The 15,635-nt window shown below is 45.3% G+C and overlaps 1 protein-coding gene across 1 annotated transcript in view; it reads left to right on the plus strand.

Moving 5' to 3' along the window:
- Positions 1 to 1,846: 1,846 nt before the first annotated feature.
- Positions 1,847 to 15,635, plus strand: part of MINDY4B (MINDY family member 4B) — a 39,323-nt gene continuing 25,534 nt past the window's right edge. The window contains 6 exon segments of the mRNA XM_060149496.1: positions 1,847 to 1,953; positions 2,191 to 2,218; positions 4,027 to 4,194; positions 11,363 to 11,482; positions 12,415 to 12,506; positions 15,131 to 15,296. Of these exon segments, the coding sequence (XP_060005479.1) occupies positions 1,847 to 1,953; positions 2,191 to 2,218; positions 4,027 to 4,194; positions 11,363 to 11,482; positions 12,415 to 12,506; positions 15,131 to 15,296 (681 nt within the window).

Genomic DNA, 15,635 nt, shown 5'->3' on the forward strand with positions numbered 1-15,635 from the left:
AAAGTGACCTCCGGCTGAAGAGGTCCAATTTAGGTCAGAAAAGACAGGAACCCTTTTCTGGTAATCATTATTTGTTTTGATAAAACCATTGTACTTCTCAGGGTTCTCCAGAGAAACAGAACCAATAGGACATGTGGATCTCTCTCTCTCTCTCTCTCTCTCTCTCTCTCTCTCTCTCTCTCTCTATATATATATATATATATATATATAAAATATATTTCCTTAAACTAATTGGCCACATGATTGTGGGGACTGGCAAGTCTGAAATATGCACGGCAGGCTGGCAGGCTGGGGGCCCAGGGAAGAGTTGATGTTGCAGGCTCAGGTCTAAAGGCAGTTCAGAGGTCAAATTCCTTCTTTCTCTGCGGACCTTGGTCTTTTCTCTTAAGGCCTTCAACTGATTGGATAAGACTCACCCACATTACAAAGGATAATCTGCTTTACTCAAAATCACTAATTTAAATTTTTTTTGAATTTTTGAATTTTATTTATTTTTTATACAGCAGGTTCTTGATAGTTATCCATTTTATACACATTAGTGTATATATGTCAATCTCAATCTTCAATTCATCACACCACCACCACCATCTCCCACCCCCACTTCCTCCCCTTGGTGTCCATACATTTGTTCTCTATATCTATGTCTCTATTTCTGCCCTGCAAACAGGTTCATCTGTACCATTTTCCTAGGTTCCACATTTATGCGTTAATATACGATATTTGTTTTTCTCCTTCTGACTTACTTCACTCTGTATGACAGTCTCTAGATCCATCCACGTCTCTACAAATGACCCAATTTCATTCCTTTTTATGGCTGAGCAATATTCCATTGTATATTCTTTATCCATTCATCTGTCACACCTGTCAGAATGGCCGTCATCAAAAAAATCTATAAACAATAAATGCTGGAGAGGGTGTGGAGAAAAGGGAACCCTCTTGCACTGCTGGTGGGAATGTAAATTGGTACAGCCACTATGGAGAACAGTATGGAGGTTCCTTAAAAAACTAAAAATAGAACTACCATATGACCCAGCAATCCCACTACTGGGCATATACCCAGAGAAACCATAATTCTACCATTTAAATGTTAATCATAAATCATAAAAAATATCTTTACAGCAACATCTGGACTGGTATTTAACCAAAAACTCGGTACCATAGTCTAGCAAGTTGACACATAAAATTAACCAACACAACCATCAGTATTCTTTTTTATGCCAGTTATTACAGCTACAATTCATTCAGCCAATAGGAAGAGACATACCTTTAAATTTCTCCCCAAAACAAATCAAACCAGTCCCTCTTCAAATTGTGTAATATTTCTGTGGACTAAAATCTATATCAAATATCCTTTGGCCAGATTCTTCCTCGGCCTACGTATTACCCAATAGTGGTTGCTATCATTTTTCAATATCAGCATGATGGCTTTTATCCTCTTTGACTACGTATTTCCAAGGAGGTACCACAGAATAAGGTGCTATCACATTCCACCAGCATGGTATCTCTCATCGATTAAATTATCCCAGTTGCTCTGATACAGGTAAGTAATTGCAGTCCCTTTGTTTATAAATCTGTATCTTGGATTAAACATTCATGGCGTCCATACAGTGAATAAAAACACAAAAGTATTCTACCTCTAATGAAAGTTTAATCATTATCTGATAGCGGGGGCTTACAAAACGCCCAAAGCTGCAACTGGGTGGTGTGATCTCCTTGCTGGTCAAAAAGCAGGGGTTGCACACACTTCACCTGGGCATCTATGCCAGCCATCTCACTTCACTGCCAGCTCTCTCTCTCCCACCTGAACAACTTCCTTCTTCTAATTCCTTACATTATCTAAACAGCCATGGAGCCCTCGGACCGGGAACAGAGCTCCCAAGAGCTGGATTTAGAGGAGATAACTAGGAAGATATCATATCTGGACAAGTGGAGGGAAATCTTTAGTTATCACCGGTAAGATGTTCTCATTTTCTCATTTCTCGAGAACCAGAGGGATTTTAGGTGTTTAAGTAATCAGCTTTTATGCTTGCCACGTGAGAAGTGTCCATTACAGATTTACATTTTAAATGCTTCAGGTATGACTGTTTGCAGAAAGAGCCATCCCTAGCAAGGCTGAAGTTGAAGAGGTTTGAGGGTATAAGGGTTGAACATAGTGAGTAATTTTCTTAATGTTTTCTCTTTCATTTATAGGTTGGGAACCAATAATACAACTTCTCAGGTAATTATTTTTCTCAGAGCCAGTGTGTTTTCCTCTAGCTGCTTCTTCAAAACAATCACATTAACAGCATAATCTGCATTTATTCTGTGCACATAATGTCACTCAGGCACCCAGCATTTAACGTGTGAAAACACAAAACTAGAAACCTTGTTGAAGATCTTTTCTTGCGCCTTCTTTTTTCATAAAAACCTCTTCCTACTTTTTCTTTTTAATTGGGGTATAGTTGCTTTACAATGTTGTGTTAGTTTCTGCCGTACAATGAAGTGAATCAGCTATATGTATACATATGTCCCCTCCCTCTTGGACCTCCCTCCCGCCCCACCCCATCCCACCCATCTAGGTCACCACAGAGCACCGAGCTGATCTCCTCTTCATCATTAAAAGCACCATGTGGTTATTATTTTAGAAAAAAAAAAAATGAGAATCTAGAGTTCCTACACTTGTGAAATAACACTAGATTCTGACACCCAAGTGCTTCAGTGATCCTGAAGAAAAGTAGTTCTGAAAATAGTTATTGTCTTGTTTCAGCTTCTGAAAAATTGTTTTCCTTACCATCTTCAAATAAGGAAAAGATGACTGAATTCAGGTGTTAACATGTATTTTAAAATCTGTTATACAGTATAAGATGAAAGATGTTTTTCTCTCATATCACCTGAAAAGGTTAGAAGGTAATGGACTTTGTGTTTCAGATATTAATTCAATCACTGAACAAACACAGCATAAAATATTAAGGTGATTTTCTTGGCACTAATATATGATACAATCAAACAACTGAATTATTAATATTTTAACTATTACCACTAAAGCACCTTGCTCCAAGTAACCTGTGATCAAAAGCCTTATTATATGTGCTGAAACTCTCTGACCCAGTCTGTTAGAATTGGGGAGATAATACTTCTGTTTTAGTCCTGAAAGTATTAAATGGAGGTAGCTATCATTTGGGGGAACAGAATAGTCAAAAGATAAAACAATCTTTACAAGGAAAAAGAAATAAATGTCAAGTTATGCTTTACACAAGGTGGGGGAAACCCCCTGCCAAAAATGTAAAGATTTTCCATGTGATTTGCGAAATGCATCTTATCCCACCAGTAGTCTGTGACTTGGATGCTGTGTTTCTGAGATAAGAAAGCATCTTAGCCTCTAGGAATCCAGAAAAACTAGGAAGGCAGTTTCCTTCATGTTTCAGCTACCAACTGGGCAAATTTGTTTCATGAAATTAGGATAGAAGTAAATTGGAAGAAGAATCAATGCTAACTTATATTTAAATGCCGTAAGAATCCGTTAAGAAAAGTAAAAATAGATGTTTTTCTTAAAGGTAGGGGGTGGATTTTTTTAAGGAAGAAAATTATTATATTCACTTGCTAGGCAACAGGAATCTGAGAGAATTAAAAGGAGATAACCTGACTTTGTTTACTGGCCAGTTAACAACATAATGAGAAATACCTTATATAGACTGGAAAGATTCACTCATTGTTTATAAAATGTTGCCTTCTCAAAACAAGAGACAGTGACATTTACATTCTTCTATAAACATAATTTCAAGTCAAGGTCTTGATAGCGTTAATTATGTTTCCATAGTTACACTTAACCTCTCCGAGTCACATAAAACTTAGGAGAAACCCTTTTGACACAGACACTGGGATTTTTCTGCCTCTTTTATTGCTATTTATGAAAATTTTCAGACAGCTTTAAAAGGGAGACAACATTTTCTGAACACTGATATTTCAGAGAGAAAGAGAGAAAAGAGAGGAAAAAAGGTCATCACCAGCTCTGTTTGCTTTGTTTTTTGGTGGTGGCACTTTACACAGAATCGTGAAGGCAACCATATATCTGCCGGTGAAACTGAAGATGGAACAGGAATACCTCAGCCAAAAGGACACGGACATTGGCCATCGAGTAGCCTTTGTTCTATTCCCAAACCCTCTATCATCTCTTCAAAATCGGGCGGCTTTCCTATCTCCCTAGCAGTGGCCACGGTAAGTATAGCTTGTCAATTAAACATGAAATGAAACGTAATCTTCCCCAAACAACAAGGCTGGGGAATCTTATCTGCTGTCATGTGAGAGTATTATATGAAGATAAGACTACAGACGGTGGTTACTGGTAAAAGGCGAATATAATTAAAATGACTTATTTATGGTATTTTTCAAGGACACCGGCTTTTCCTCCCAAACTCTCAGTCTCTCTTTATTTACTCCCTCAGTGTGACAGTCAAGTGTGAAGCCATGAGGGAGTTAAATTCAAATAATTTACATATAAGGTAGGACAGGGCAGCCGGTGAGGACTGCAAAGGTGGAAGACGAGGTAGATGTGGGAGACAGGACCCCTGTCCTGTGTGGGCAGGAAGGAGGGAGATGGGGACACATGTCCAGGCCCAGTCTTGGGGCAAAGAGGTGATCTCAAGAAAGAAATGTTCCCTGGGGCTGCCAACAAATCAGCAGATTTGAAAAGAACCCGATGTTTAAGAATCCAAGTGGGCCTGGAAGCTACTGTTCCCAGGGACTGTTTGTTCCATTCAAAACTTGACCAGGGCTGGGGAGAGGGGCTGAGGCAGAGACCCAGACACACCTCATTGCATGGGCTGGGGGCAATGCCTTGGCGAATGGCCAAAGGACCAGCTGTCATGGTCAAAGAGGCATGATCGGGAATTGGGGAAGTAAAGCCAGGGGTCGAGGCAGGGAAAAAGCAACAGAGAGGGTAAGAGATCCCGCCAATAGGATTGTCCTGTAATATGGCCCTTTCAATCATAGTGAAAACCAGGGCTTTTAGGGACAGTTTTCCCACATTCACCCCATTTCCTCAGCCTCCAGACCACATTCTAGATACTTAGGCAGAAACCTCTCCTTGGGGCCCTAAGGACAAAAGTCGGAAGAAGCACTTCCTTTCTGAGGACACGCGGCCCTGCACCTGGGCACGCTTGCAGAACCCACCCGGGACCAGCCTGGTCTTCTGGGTAAAGACCAGCAAGGCCTACGGTCAGACCTGCCACGGACATAAAGCTCTGTGCCCTGAGGCAGGGTCCCTGATGAGAGGCAGGAGTGGGGGCCAGACCCCCTCTGGGGAAACCTCACAGTCTCCGCCTGCTTGTCGAGCCCAGAGGCCAGGCTGGCCCCGACTGCAGTATTTCTAACCCTCAGTGTAGCTGTTCCTGAGGCTCCCCAGGTGTGACATCATCGTACACAGGGACTACAGCCCCCGTGTTCTTTTTCATCATGCACATCCGCACAGGCTTCACAGAGCAACTCCCTCCACTGCCGTGGTCGCGGCACAAACGTGCTGGGAGGCCCACGTGCTCTTTCTTATCTTCACAGATCTTTCTGCCTCAATCCACCTTCCCTCTTGTGCTCCAGTGCCAGATGTCACAGGAAGACAGGCCGGCAGGGCTCTCTTGAGATGCTGCACGTTGCTCATTGGCCGCACCGTTCCTGGATGGTGCCTTAACTTGTGTCTTAGGTGTCTAGTTCATCACTCTCCTTTTGAGGAATGAAGACAGGTGACGTGTAATCCTATTAGCATCTCCAGGCTCAGTGGTTATTCTGCCTACACTGTGCTGTAGAAACAGTAGTTAGAGCAACTACAGTGCCCCTCAATATCCTCGGGAGATTGGTTTCAGGAGCCCCCAGAGGAAACCAAAATCCTCCGATGCTCGAGTCCCTTACAGAAAATGGCCTAATACCATTGCCCCCCCCCATATCCGCAGATACAGAGGGCCGAGTGTATACACATTTTACTGTAAAAGGTTTTTAATGAACACTTTAATAAAAAAAGTATTATTGGCTACTAATGAATTTCTATGGAGAATGTCATTTTAAAATTTACACATATCAGGAAATAGGCTACCTTTTGTATGGAAAATAGAGAAAGCTGATTCTACACTGATACCGTATTTGCCTGTATATGCACACAGAAATTCCAGAAGACTTCCTAAAATGTGACAGTAGGTGGAGGGAGAGGGGCAAGGGCCCTGGGTTGGGGGGAGTCTTCTCAGCATAGCTTTTTGTACTCTCTGGATTTTGAACCATGTGAACGGACAATCTATTTCTAAAAACACCCTCATGCCTTTTAAAAACAGGAAAAAAAAGGCATTCACAGGTGTTTCCAAAGTCTTCTAGTTCCTCTCTATATCGTGGAGGCAGGAGAGTCTGGGTCTGAATTCTCCCACTTGCCTACAAACACAGACATGATGCAATTGGAGACCTCCTCAGTGACTTTTCCAAGGTAATTCTCTCCCTTTGGAAAAGGCTGGGAGACGAAAGAATCAGACCTGATGGAGGGTTCAGGAAGTCCCAGAAGCAAAGAGAATTGATCTTTCTTCAAAAAAAAAAAAAAACAAATTTGGACGTATTCCCATTATGAGGACCAGATGATAATGTATCCTTTAAATAACAGGAGCGTTAATTAAACACACCCTGGGATTTCAAGATGATGAGCCTTGCGATTCTGAATACTCGTGTCCAGGGAGGCAGTTTGGAAGCTTGACCAATTCTAATCGACATTTTGGCCGTGCAGCCGCCTGGCAAATTATTAGAGCGATTGGATCCTAGCACGCACATGAGGGTGCTGTTCGTTGTCATTCTGCCGTTCTCATTTCCCGCCTCCATTTGGAATTGCGATTCATAGGGTTTCCTGACACTGGTACACACTTTTTGCTGGGAATCTGCTGAGCAAGTAGGCAGTGGGCAAAACAGCCAATGCCCCTTTGCTTTCCCCAGCTCTCCTGTTTCTCGCCTTTTGTTGCCCTATTTCCAATACCACAGGGTTCTTCCTTCCCCCAGCCGCACGTCTTATAGCGTGTGTGGTGTAATGGACGGCGGGCAAGGCTGCTGGCCCAGGTGGCATCATCGGAGAAGGTGAGAGTCCTCCTCTGGGCTCTTCCACAGCAACACCCCCTCCCCCGCTGTGCTTCCCACCAGCAGGAGTTTTTCATCCTCCTTCACAGTCAGGCCCTTCTGCAGGACCCAGCCTGGAATACATTCCTATTGCCTCTTTTATCAGCAGCCAATACACAAACCCCTAGTGTATTTGCAATATCACCCAGCAGGATCATATTAAAACTGTAATACTGGGAGATCAAAATATTCTGGGGGAGAACCAGAAAAATGAAGCTCTAATCGAGGGTAACAGGCAATGGGCTGGCTTTAGGGGAGAAGGAAGCACAGCCTGGTAACCCCAACATAGATCTGGCTGATAGATGGTCCTCAGTAGATGTTTCATTCATTCATTCATTCATTCATTCATTGCCTCTTGGGTGATCCCCAAGAGAGGCATCGCTGTACAGGGTAGTGGGTGTCATTTGTGTGCCCCTTCAGAAGCATACTCTACCCCTGTCCACCCTGCTTTCTGCGCTGCAGACTGAGCTGTACTCACCCCATCAGTAGGGCTCCCTCCTCTGACTTCCTGTTGAGTTTGACCAATGGGAGCCCTGGAGGGAGTCTGGAGGGACGGAAGGGAATGAAGTCAGGTGTGCAAAGCTGGCTGAATCCCTCTCCTCAGAAGGCAGTCCTCTCCCAGGACTCTCTTATCCCTTCCAGCCCTCCAGGTGTCAGCGACATAAAAACTTCTCACTCTTGCTAACCCTGGGGCCCTGCATTAGCCGCTGTTGCTGCCCCACATGCAGCCCACATCTTTGTAAATGGTCCCTGAATTAAAGTTTCCTCAAGTTAATTATCCTGACTCGAGTGCCATCTGTTTCCTGCTGGGACCCTGACTGGTACCAGTTGAAAGGCTTGCATTTGATTCCTGGCACTACCATTTACTATCTATGTGACCCTGGGCATACCACTTCACTGCTCTGGGCCCCAAGTCCTTTAACTGTAAAACAAGAGAGCCGAATCAGATTTTTAAAAATTCAACAACTACTTCTTGCGAGCCTACTAGGTACCAGGTACTGCACCAGATGCTGAGAAATTGATGGTGAACGCAACCAGGTAAAGAGACTACCACTCTATTTGATGGGCTGGTTTAGAAATGTCTTCTTAGGACGCAGTAATTCTAACCTCTCTGATTCCATGATGGTCCAGTAATTTCTAAAGCAGGAAAAGATTTAGGGAAGGAGCTTCAAAGCAAATTATTCTACTTAAAATTGTGGGCAGGGAGCATGTGGGAGAGGACTGGACGGGGACAGGTGGTCACAAGAGGTCCCTCTAAGGGACAATGGACAAGGCAGTCAGGGTAAGGAAATGAAATCTGTTGGGAAGAATGATCCAGGACCTGTGTGTGTGTGTGTGTGTGTGTGTGTGTGTGTGTGTGTGTGTGTGTGTGAGAGAGAGAGAGAGAGAGAGACAGACAGACAGACAGACAGACAGAGATAGAGAGACAGAGAGAATGATCACCATCGTTATCATCATCACAGCAATCAGGGAAGAGAGGTATTCCTGGGAAACTAACAAAGTGAAGAAACGGGAGTTTGATTTGGCTTACTGAGCTTTTTTAATTGAATTTGAATTCTCAGCTTTCTTAGCCACAATTGTCTTAGGCTGTCACATTATCCATGGCTTCTCCTCCCTTACCCCTGCCAGTGTCTGGGCTTTTTCCATCTGGGCTGGGACTTTCTTCCATGCAACATGAGAGGTTCCAGTGTAGACAGGCTGTGTTTTCACAAAGGTAATAACAGCACTTATGGTTCCCGCAGTCCTTTCCTTACTTCTCCTCTTGCAGTGGTAGCTTTCAATTTCAGTGATGGGGACGGAGCAGGGGTTATCCCCATTTCAGGATAAGCAAAGAAAGCCTTAGAGAGGTTTGACAATCTGTCCCCGTTCATGTGGTCGGCATGTCCAAGCAGAGCTGGGGCTTCTCAACCCTGGAGTCAGGAGTGAGCAGTTTTCTTCTGTGCAGTCTTGATGTCAGGGAGACACTTTCTGTCCATATTCAGGGCTCTGCTGGGGATGTCCTGGGTTGGTGCGGTGCACCTCTTTGGTTGCGGTGCACACCAAGTCTGTGTCTCCCAAGAGCAGCCTTCTCCTCCCTCTCCTTGATGGCCACCGGACAGATAATTTTCCTTCAGGTGCAATTCTAGGCTCTTGCTTATTCTGAAATGCACCTGTCTCTATTTCTCCGTAGAGGCAATCTTTTCTTTTGAGGGTGGGTGCAGAGGTGGCCAGGAAATAAACTCCAGCCATGGAACCAGACCCTGGTTTGAGATGGGGAAGACCATTCCAGATGCATGCTTCTCCTGCACCTGTCCTTCTCGGAAACCATTAGAGCCCACGCTCTGCACAGCTGGGAAGAGGTACCCTGGCTCTGACCGGTTGGGCTCCATGTTCCTTTTGTCCACACTCTTCAGCTGGCTCCAAATGCCTGAGTGTGATATTCAAAGCCCTCCAGGATCAGACCCAAGGTACTTTCCATTCTGAGCTTCCACTGACTTCCTGCCCTGGGGCCCCAGAACACACAGTGTTCTAGACCCAGTGAACCACTCACGGTCCCTGGATACCCTGGTACCATGTGTGTGTGTTTGCAGATCTCTCTCTCTACCCAGCCTCCCCGCCTTTACAGGCGACAGACCACTGTGTGGTCTGTCACAGAGTGTGGGCCATGTGCCTGTGCTGGAGCATGGGGTGCTTTGGGGATATGGCAGTAAGCGACACGGAATAGCACTGAGTTACCTCGTGGGAAAGTCAGCCCCTTCTCCCCTCTGGCAGGCCAGGGAGAAGACCCGGTAAAGGGCAGCACACATTCACACCTCTTTAACACCTCTTATCTCCCTTTTAATTACGAAGAGCGCAGGGCTCAGTCAGAGAGCTTTCACAGGCAACGGTTTCTAGCATAATCTAATAACATCGTTATATCTCTATTTTTTTTTATTATGGCAAGTGATTTTGATTCTCATTTAAGGATGTGGTATAAAGTGTCCTTTTAAATAAACGCTTTATTTATTTATTTAAATGAATGTTTCCTTGTAAAATGGGGATTAAATGAGAGAATGCACATATCTGACCCTTTGTAAGCTCTTAATGACGGTGAACTGATTTGAAATAAATGAGAAACTGCCAACTTCCCCACCAAGAAACAAAGAAAGAAAGAAAGAAAGAAAGAAAGAAAGAAAGAAAGAAAGAAAGAAAGAAATGCTTTAAATAAATGTTTTCTAAGTTATAAAAGAATGGCCCAAGCTAATGAGAAATATTAATTCAATAATTATTGGCATACAAAAATGACAGCAGTTATAAGGATGGTACATACACGATTAAAGCTGGGGAGGCAGATCAGTGGTGTTAGCATGGGTATGAATACCAGCTCTGCCTGACTTGCTGGGTGACCTTAGGCAAATACTTTCCTGTAAAAGGAGGATGATAACAGTACCTTTCTCAAGGAATGGAATTAACATAATGAATGCAAAGCACTTAGCCCAGTACCTGGTGCGCAGAAAATACTCAATAAATGCTAGACACCATCTGCCAGCCTAGTTTAAATGCCACCTCCTCCACGAAGCCCTCCTGAGTACTTCAGTCGGAAGTTCTCTCTCCATATCCAAACCCCACACGGGACCTAGCACAAGCCGAATGATTAATATGCCTCTGATTATAAAGGGATTCCCTTTTTGTCACGGGTTTGGTTTACAAAGGCTTGTACCCAATTTTCTGGGATTTTCTAAAAGACCCTCTCCAATCTTAACATGCTGCAGAGTATCCAGAAAAAAACTTAAAGATTCTAGGGCAAAAAAACAGAGGCTGCTTGTTTAATACCAATTTACACCACTATTGTACTCAGACTGCTGGAATCAGAGTCCTGCCTATTCCTTTTTTCTGGAGCAAGAGAGAAAGACCCTAACGTGGGAGAGATAGGAATTACAGTGTCATGGTTAGAGGAATGAGAGCCGTAAGGAGAGCGTAGTCGCCCGTCATGGATCTTAAGGGGGTACAGGGAAGATGGCTGGCAATGGAGGGTGAGACAGACACAGAGACAGAACTCGGATGGGGATAAAAAGGTGCAGAGTTGACACTCTCAGTCTTCAGGATAAAATGTCCTAAGTGAACCCTATGCAAACCTTTTGCACAGAGCTGGACAATTACAATCAGGGAATAGAGCAATGTGTGAACCTGACTCCAGGAAGGGGACAGGCCCTCCTCCATGGTTTCACCACCTTGCTTAAGTCTGTTTGCTGAGGGCTTGTGTCTTGTTTGAACCATTTATTTCCCCTCTTTTCAGAAACTGCGCCAGATCCTCTTTGGAAATACAGCCCAGGTCTTCAGCTCTGACTGGACAAAGGCCTATTTCCGGTTTCATGATCCTTTTTCTGACCTGGCTTTCGCTTTGGAAGTGGGAAAGGTAATAGCAGGTGATAATTTTTTTTTTTTTTTTTTTGTGGTACGTGGGCCTCTTACTGTCGCGGCCTCTCCCGTTGCGGAGCACTGTTTCCGGACGCGCAGGCTCAGCGGCCATGGCTCACGGGCCCAGCCGCTCCGCGGCATGTGGGATCTTCCCGGACCAGGGCACGAACCCGCGTCCCCTGCATCGGCAGGCGGACTCTCAACCACTGCGCCACCAGGGAAGCCCAGGTGATAATTTTTTAAAGTCCTAATCCCATGCTCCCTGTCTGTGTTTCCTTCCATCCTCCTCCATACGAGGCATGTTTTCATTATCATCATATGTAGAAACATATCGACGATTTAAAATTTAACCTTAAATGATAACAGACTCTTGAAAATTATGACACGCTATCTAAGATGTCACAAAGTCTCAAACTCCTCCCCACTCTCTTCCAAATTTTCATTTTCCTGGCACTTTTCTCCAGGTCCTAAGCATTCCTAAGAATCTAGAGGCTGGAAGAGATCTAGGAGTTTCCTTCTGGCTTGTTTAAAACCTCAATAATTCAAACCATTGATTCCTAGCCAGGCAGAATTTCAAGAGCTAGCCGACTGGTTCCTTACCTCCTGCAAATCTAACGGTTGAACATGAGGCATGAGCCCAGTGAAGGTGGGGCGGAGGGGGACAGGCATCCCGGGGTGCCCGTCTATGGGGCTCCACAGAGAAGCTAGTCATTGCAGATTCTAGCCCAGCCACAGCCCATGGGGAGGGGTGGCACATGTAGAGAACAGTGGCCCTTCACTAAGCCTAGGGGATGCTGTGTCCCAGAAGGGAAAAGGTTGCCGAGAAGAATAAATAATGACATCCATTTCCAAGACTTCTCTTTTATAACGTGGGCCCTGAGGGTTCCACCACCATTGTAAACTCCTCACTGCTGCCCCTCCGCTTTTCAGGGAGGTGCCCAGAGCATTCAGATGGCTGTACAAGGATGCATCATTAAATATTTGTTGTTTACAAGGAAGGGAAAAGACTGTAACTTTCTCAGGTAAGAGGCCTATGAAAAGTATTTGCAAAGAATTACCCATTTCCCGAGAACCTTTGTAGGCTAGATAACCACCAGGGGAAATTCCCCAGGTTGCCTCAGGAAGGAGACTTGCCTCATAAGAGGACTTGCCTCGTAAGACAGAAATGGCTCTGGCTCTCCCAGAGGGACTGAATTTCGTGAGTAGGTAGAGCTCTTCCAGAGTCCCTTTCAGTGTTCAGTGGCAGGGGTAACACTGACAGTTTTTATGCTCCACTGCAGAGCCCCCTGACAGAGGAGACGAAGCACCAGGTCTCCAGACAGGCTTACCTGACAACATTTGATAGGAAGTCCCAAACTAACAGTTCCAGAGAGAGAACAAAAGGGGTGATGACAAACCTAATAAATGAAGGATTCATCCTCCTCTTTAATCACGCTGACAAAGTACAGTGTTTGGTAGTTGCCTATTTAAAAAATCAGTTCAAATTATTTTGTTCTTAGATGCTAATAAACCCCTATCAAACTCTATGATATTAGAGGAAACAGAAATAATTAAAAGGCATCTACCTACCCTCAGGCAGGGTAACTTATCACCCAGAACAGGAACTGAACGTCTCATCTATTCTAAGAACGTGAATTACCAGCTTCCTTAAAAGCAGAGCCAGAGATGGGAATTCTTCATGCAGGTGATTTATTAAGGGAATGAATGCCCTCAGGAGAAACCCCCAAGAGAGCAGGGGAGCAGGCTAGGGAAGGAGGAGAAGCAGAGGAGGACTGTGGCTGCCAGTGATGTCTAGCCTCCGCCTGATCCGTGGGAGCTCTGGGGGGCAACTGCTCCATCTGCAGATAAGGGGGCGGGGCCTTTTCACCTCCCACCCTCATCCGGCATCCGCTATGGACCCTCCTATGGGAAGGTGGCACAACTCCCAGTCACTTCCAGGGAAGGTGGCTCCAATTCATCAGAGAAAGTTGAGAAGTATGAGCCCCTAGCAGCAGTGCCCAAAGCAATGGGGGGGGGCATGTCCACCAACTGAGTAAAAGGGATCCCAAGGGATCTAGATGGAACACATACAGCATTTGCTCCATGAATAGCAAGCAGTTAGCACAGTACCTGGCTTGTGGCAGGTATCACATAAATGCTAATGAGTAATTGCTATTATCGACCTGCTCCATGAAGCCTTCCTGAACCTTCCCCATCACAAGTTCTCCCTCCTGCCCCTGCAGTCTCACAGCACTTTGTTTAACTCTCATTCTACCTTGGACAAGGGTTTTGGAGTGTGAGGGTCCTGCTACTGATTTCGATATCACCATAGAGCTAGATGGATTCTATAAATCAGGAGTCCCCAACCACCGGGCCACAGACTGGTAACAGTCCGTGGCCTGTTAGGAACCGGGCCACACAGCAGGAGGTGAGCGGCAGGCGAGCAAGCGAAGCTTCATCTGTATTTACAGCCGCTCCCCATTGCTCGCGTTACTGCCTGAGCTCCACCTCCAGTCAGCATTATGGTGAGCTGTATAATTACTTCATCATATATTACAATGTAATAATAATAGAAATAAAGTGCACAATGAATGTAATGTGCTTGAATCATCCCCAAGCCACCCCCCCACCCGTTCGTGGAAAAATTGTCTTCCACGAAACCGGTCCCCGGTGCCAGAAAGGTTGGGGACCGCGGCTGTAAATCATGGCTGGGTTCATTCACTAACCTCTGTCATGTGTTTCTTCACCAGGAAGACAGTTGTCAATGTTAAACATTTAGAAAATGAGCATAGGAAAGGTCTGTGATGTAAAGATTGGCTCCCATTTCCGGGGAATTCTCACCCACTGGGATTATTTGATGGAATCTAATGGTTAAGAACCATCTAATGGTTAAGTCAGGAGGGACACTGCCCGCATTCAAATCACTGCTCTACTGCTTTAAAGGTGAATGACCAGGGGCAGAGTACTCAACCCCCTGTCTTACTTTCCTCATCTCTAAAATGGGACTAATAATATTGATAGCATCTACCTCACAGGTTGTCATAAGGATTAAATGAGGTAATATGTGTTAGGTGCTTAGAACAATTCTGGGCCCAGTGAGTACCAGATGAGTGTAAACTATAAGTTAGTAAGGGGGAAGTGGGCCTCAAATGATTCGTAGGACGTGATCAGTCAGGAAGAACAGAGAGAACTTGCATATTAAAGGCAGACAAGTACATGAGAAAAAGCATGGAGGTAGAATGCAGAAACTATGTCTAGGGAACTAGTCCATCTGGGGCAGAGGGTTTGCAAAATGGAAACCTGGGAGATAAAACTGGAAGGATTGTTTGGGGTTGCACTCGGGAAGGGCCTGTGTTATCAGATTAGAGAGTTTGGATGGAGCCTGGCTGGAATTCAGGAGAGAAGACAGTGTTGAGATTCAGCAGGGACAGTAATGCACAGGGAGGGATCAGTGGAGAAACCAGAGGATTAATGCTCTGGGGTGAGGATGCCCGTTCAGTGCGGGCAGAGAGGATGAGGCCCTCCACAATGTTCTCACAGTGTAGGTTGACGAAGGAACCAAACTGACCCATCCTATACTCAGAAGGGTCCATGAAAGTGGAGGCCCAGGCCCTCAGCTAGGGGACACTCATTGCAATGCGTTCCTACCACCCCCCCCGGGCTGAAGTTTGTGCGCGATGAGCAAGCAGGGGCAGAAGCACGCGCTGGCCGCGGCGCTCGCAGGCATCCTGTGGGCCGTAGGAGCAGCTCGGAAAGCCACCATCTGCCTTGTCACTGAGGACACTTACGTCGCCCCGACTCCTGACTACTCTGGGGACGGTTTCACTGAACGGGTGAGTGCACTCCTGCCCGTCCTGTCCTACCAGATAAAGGATGGTGAAGCCTGGGTGAGTATTAGACTCACCATGGAACTGGAGGTGGAACTGATGCTCCTGGGTGGACCTCCACGATGTAAGCATCTGATGTGGCCAAAGGTACCTGCCAAAGAGGCCAGGATCAAGGGCATAAGTAATCCAAGCAGCCAAAATAGAGACGCCTGCTGTGAATTTCTCCTTCCAGAATTCACCAGGATCAAGAATACTCCATACCCAACAGAAAAGAAGCAGATTCACAGACATAGAGAACAAAGTAGTAGTTATCAGTGGAGAGAGGGAAAGGGGAGGGGCAACAGA

Source organism: Lagenorhynchus albirostris, chromosome 5 (genome assembly GCF_949774975.1).
Source record: "Lagenorhynchus albirostris chromosome 5, mLagAlb1.1, whole genome shotgun sequence".
Lineage (NCBI taxonomy): Eukaryota > Metazoa > Chordata > Mammalia > Artiodactyla > Delphinidae > Lagenorhynchus > Lagenorhynchus albirostris.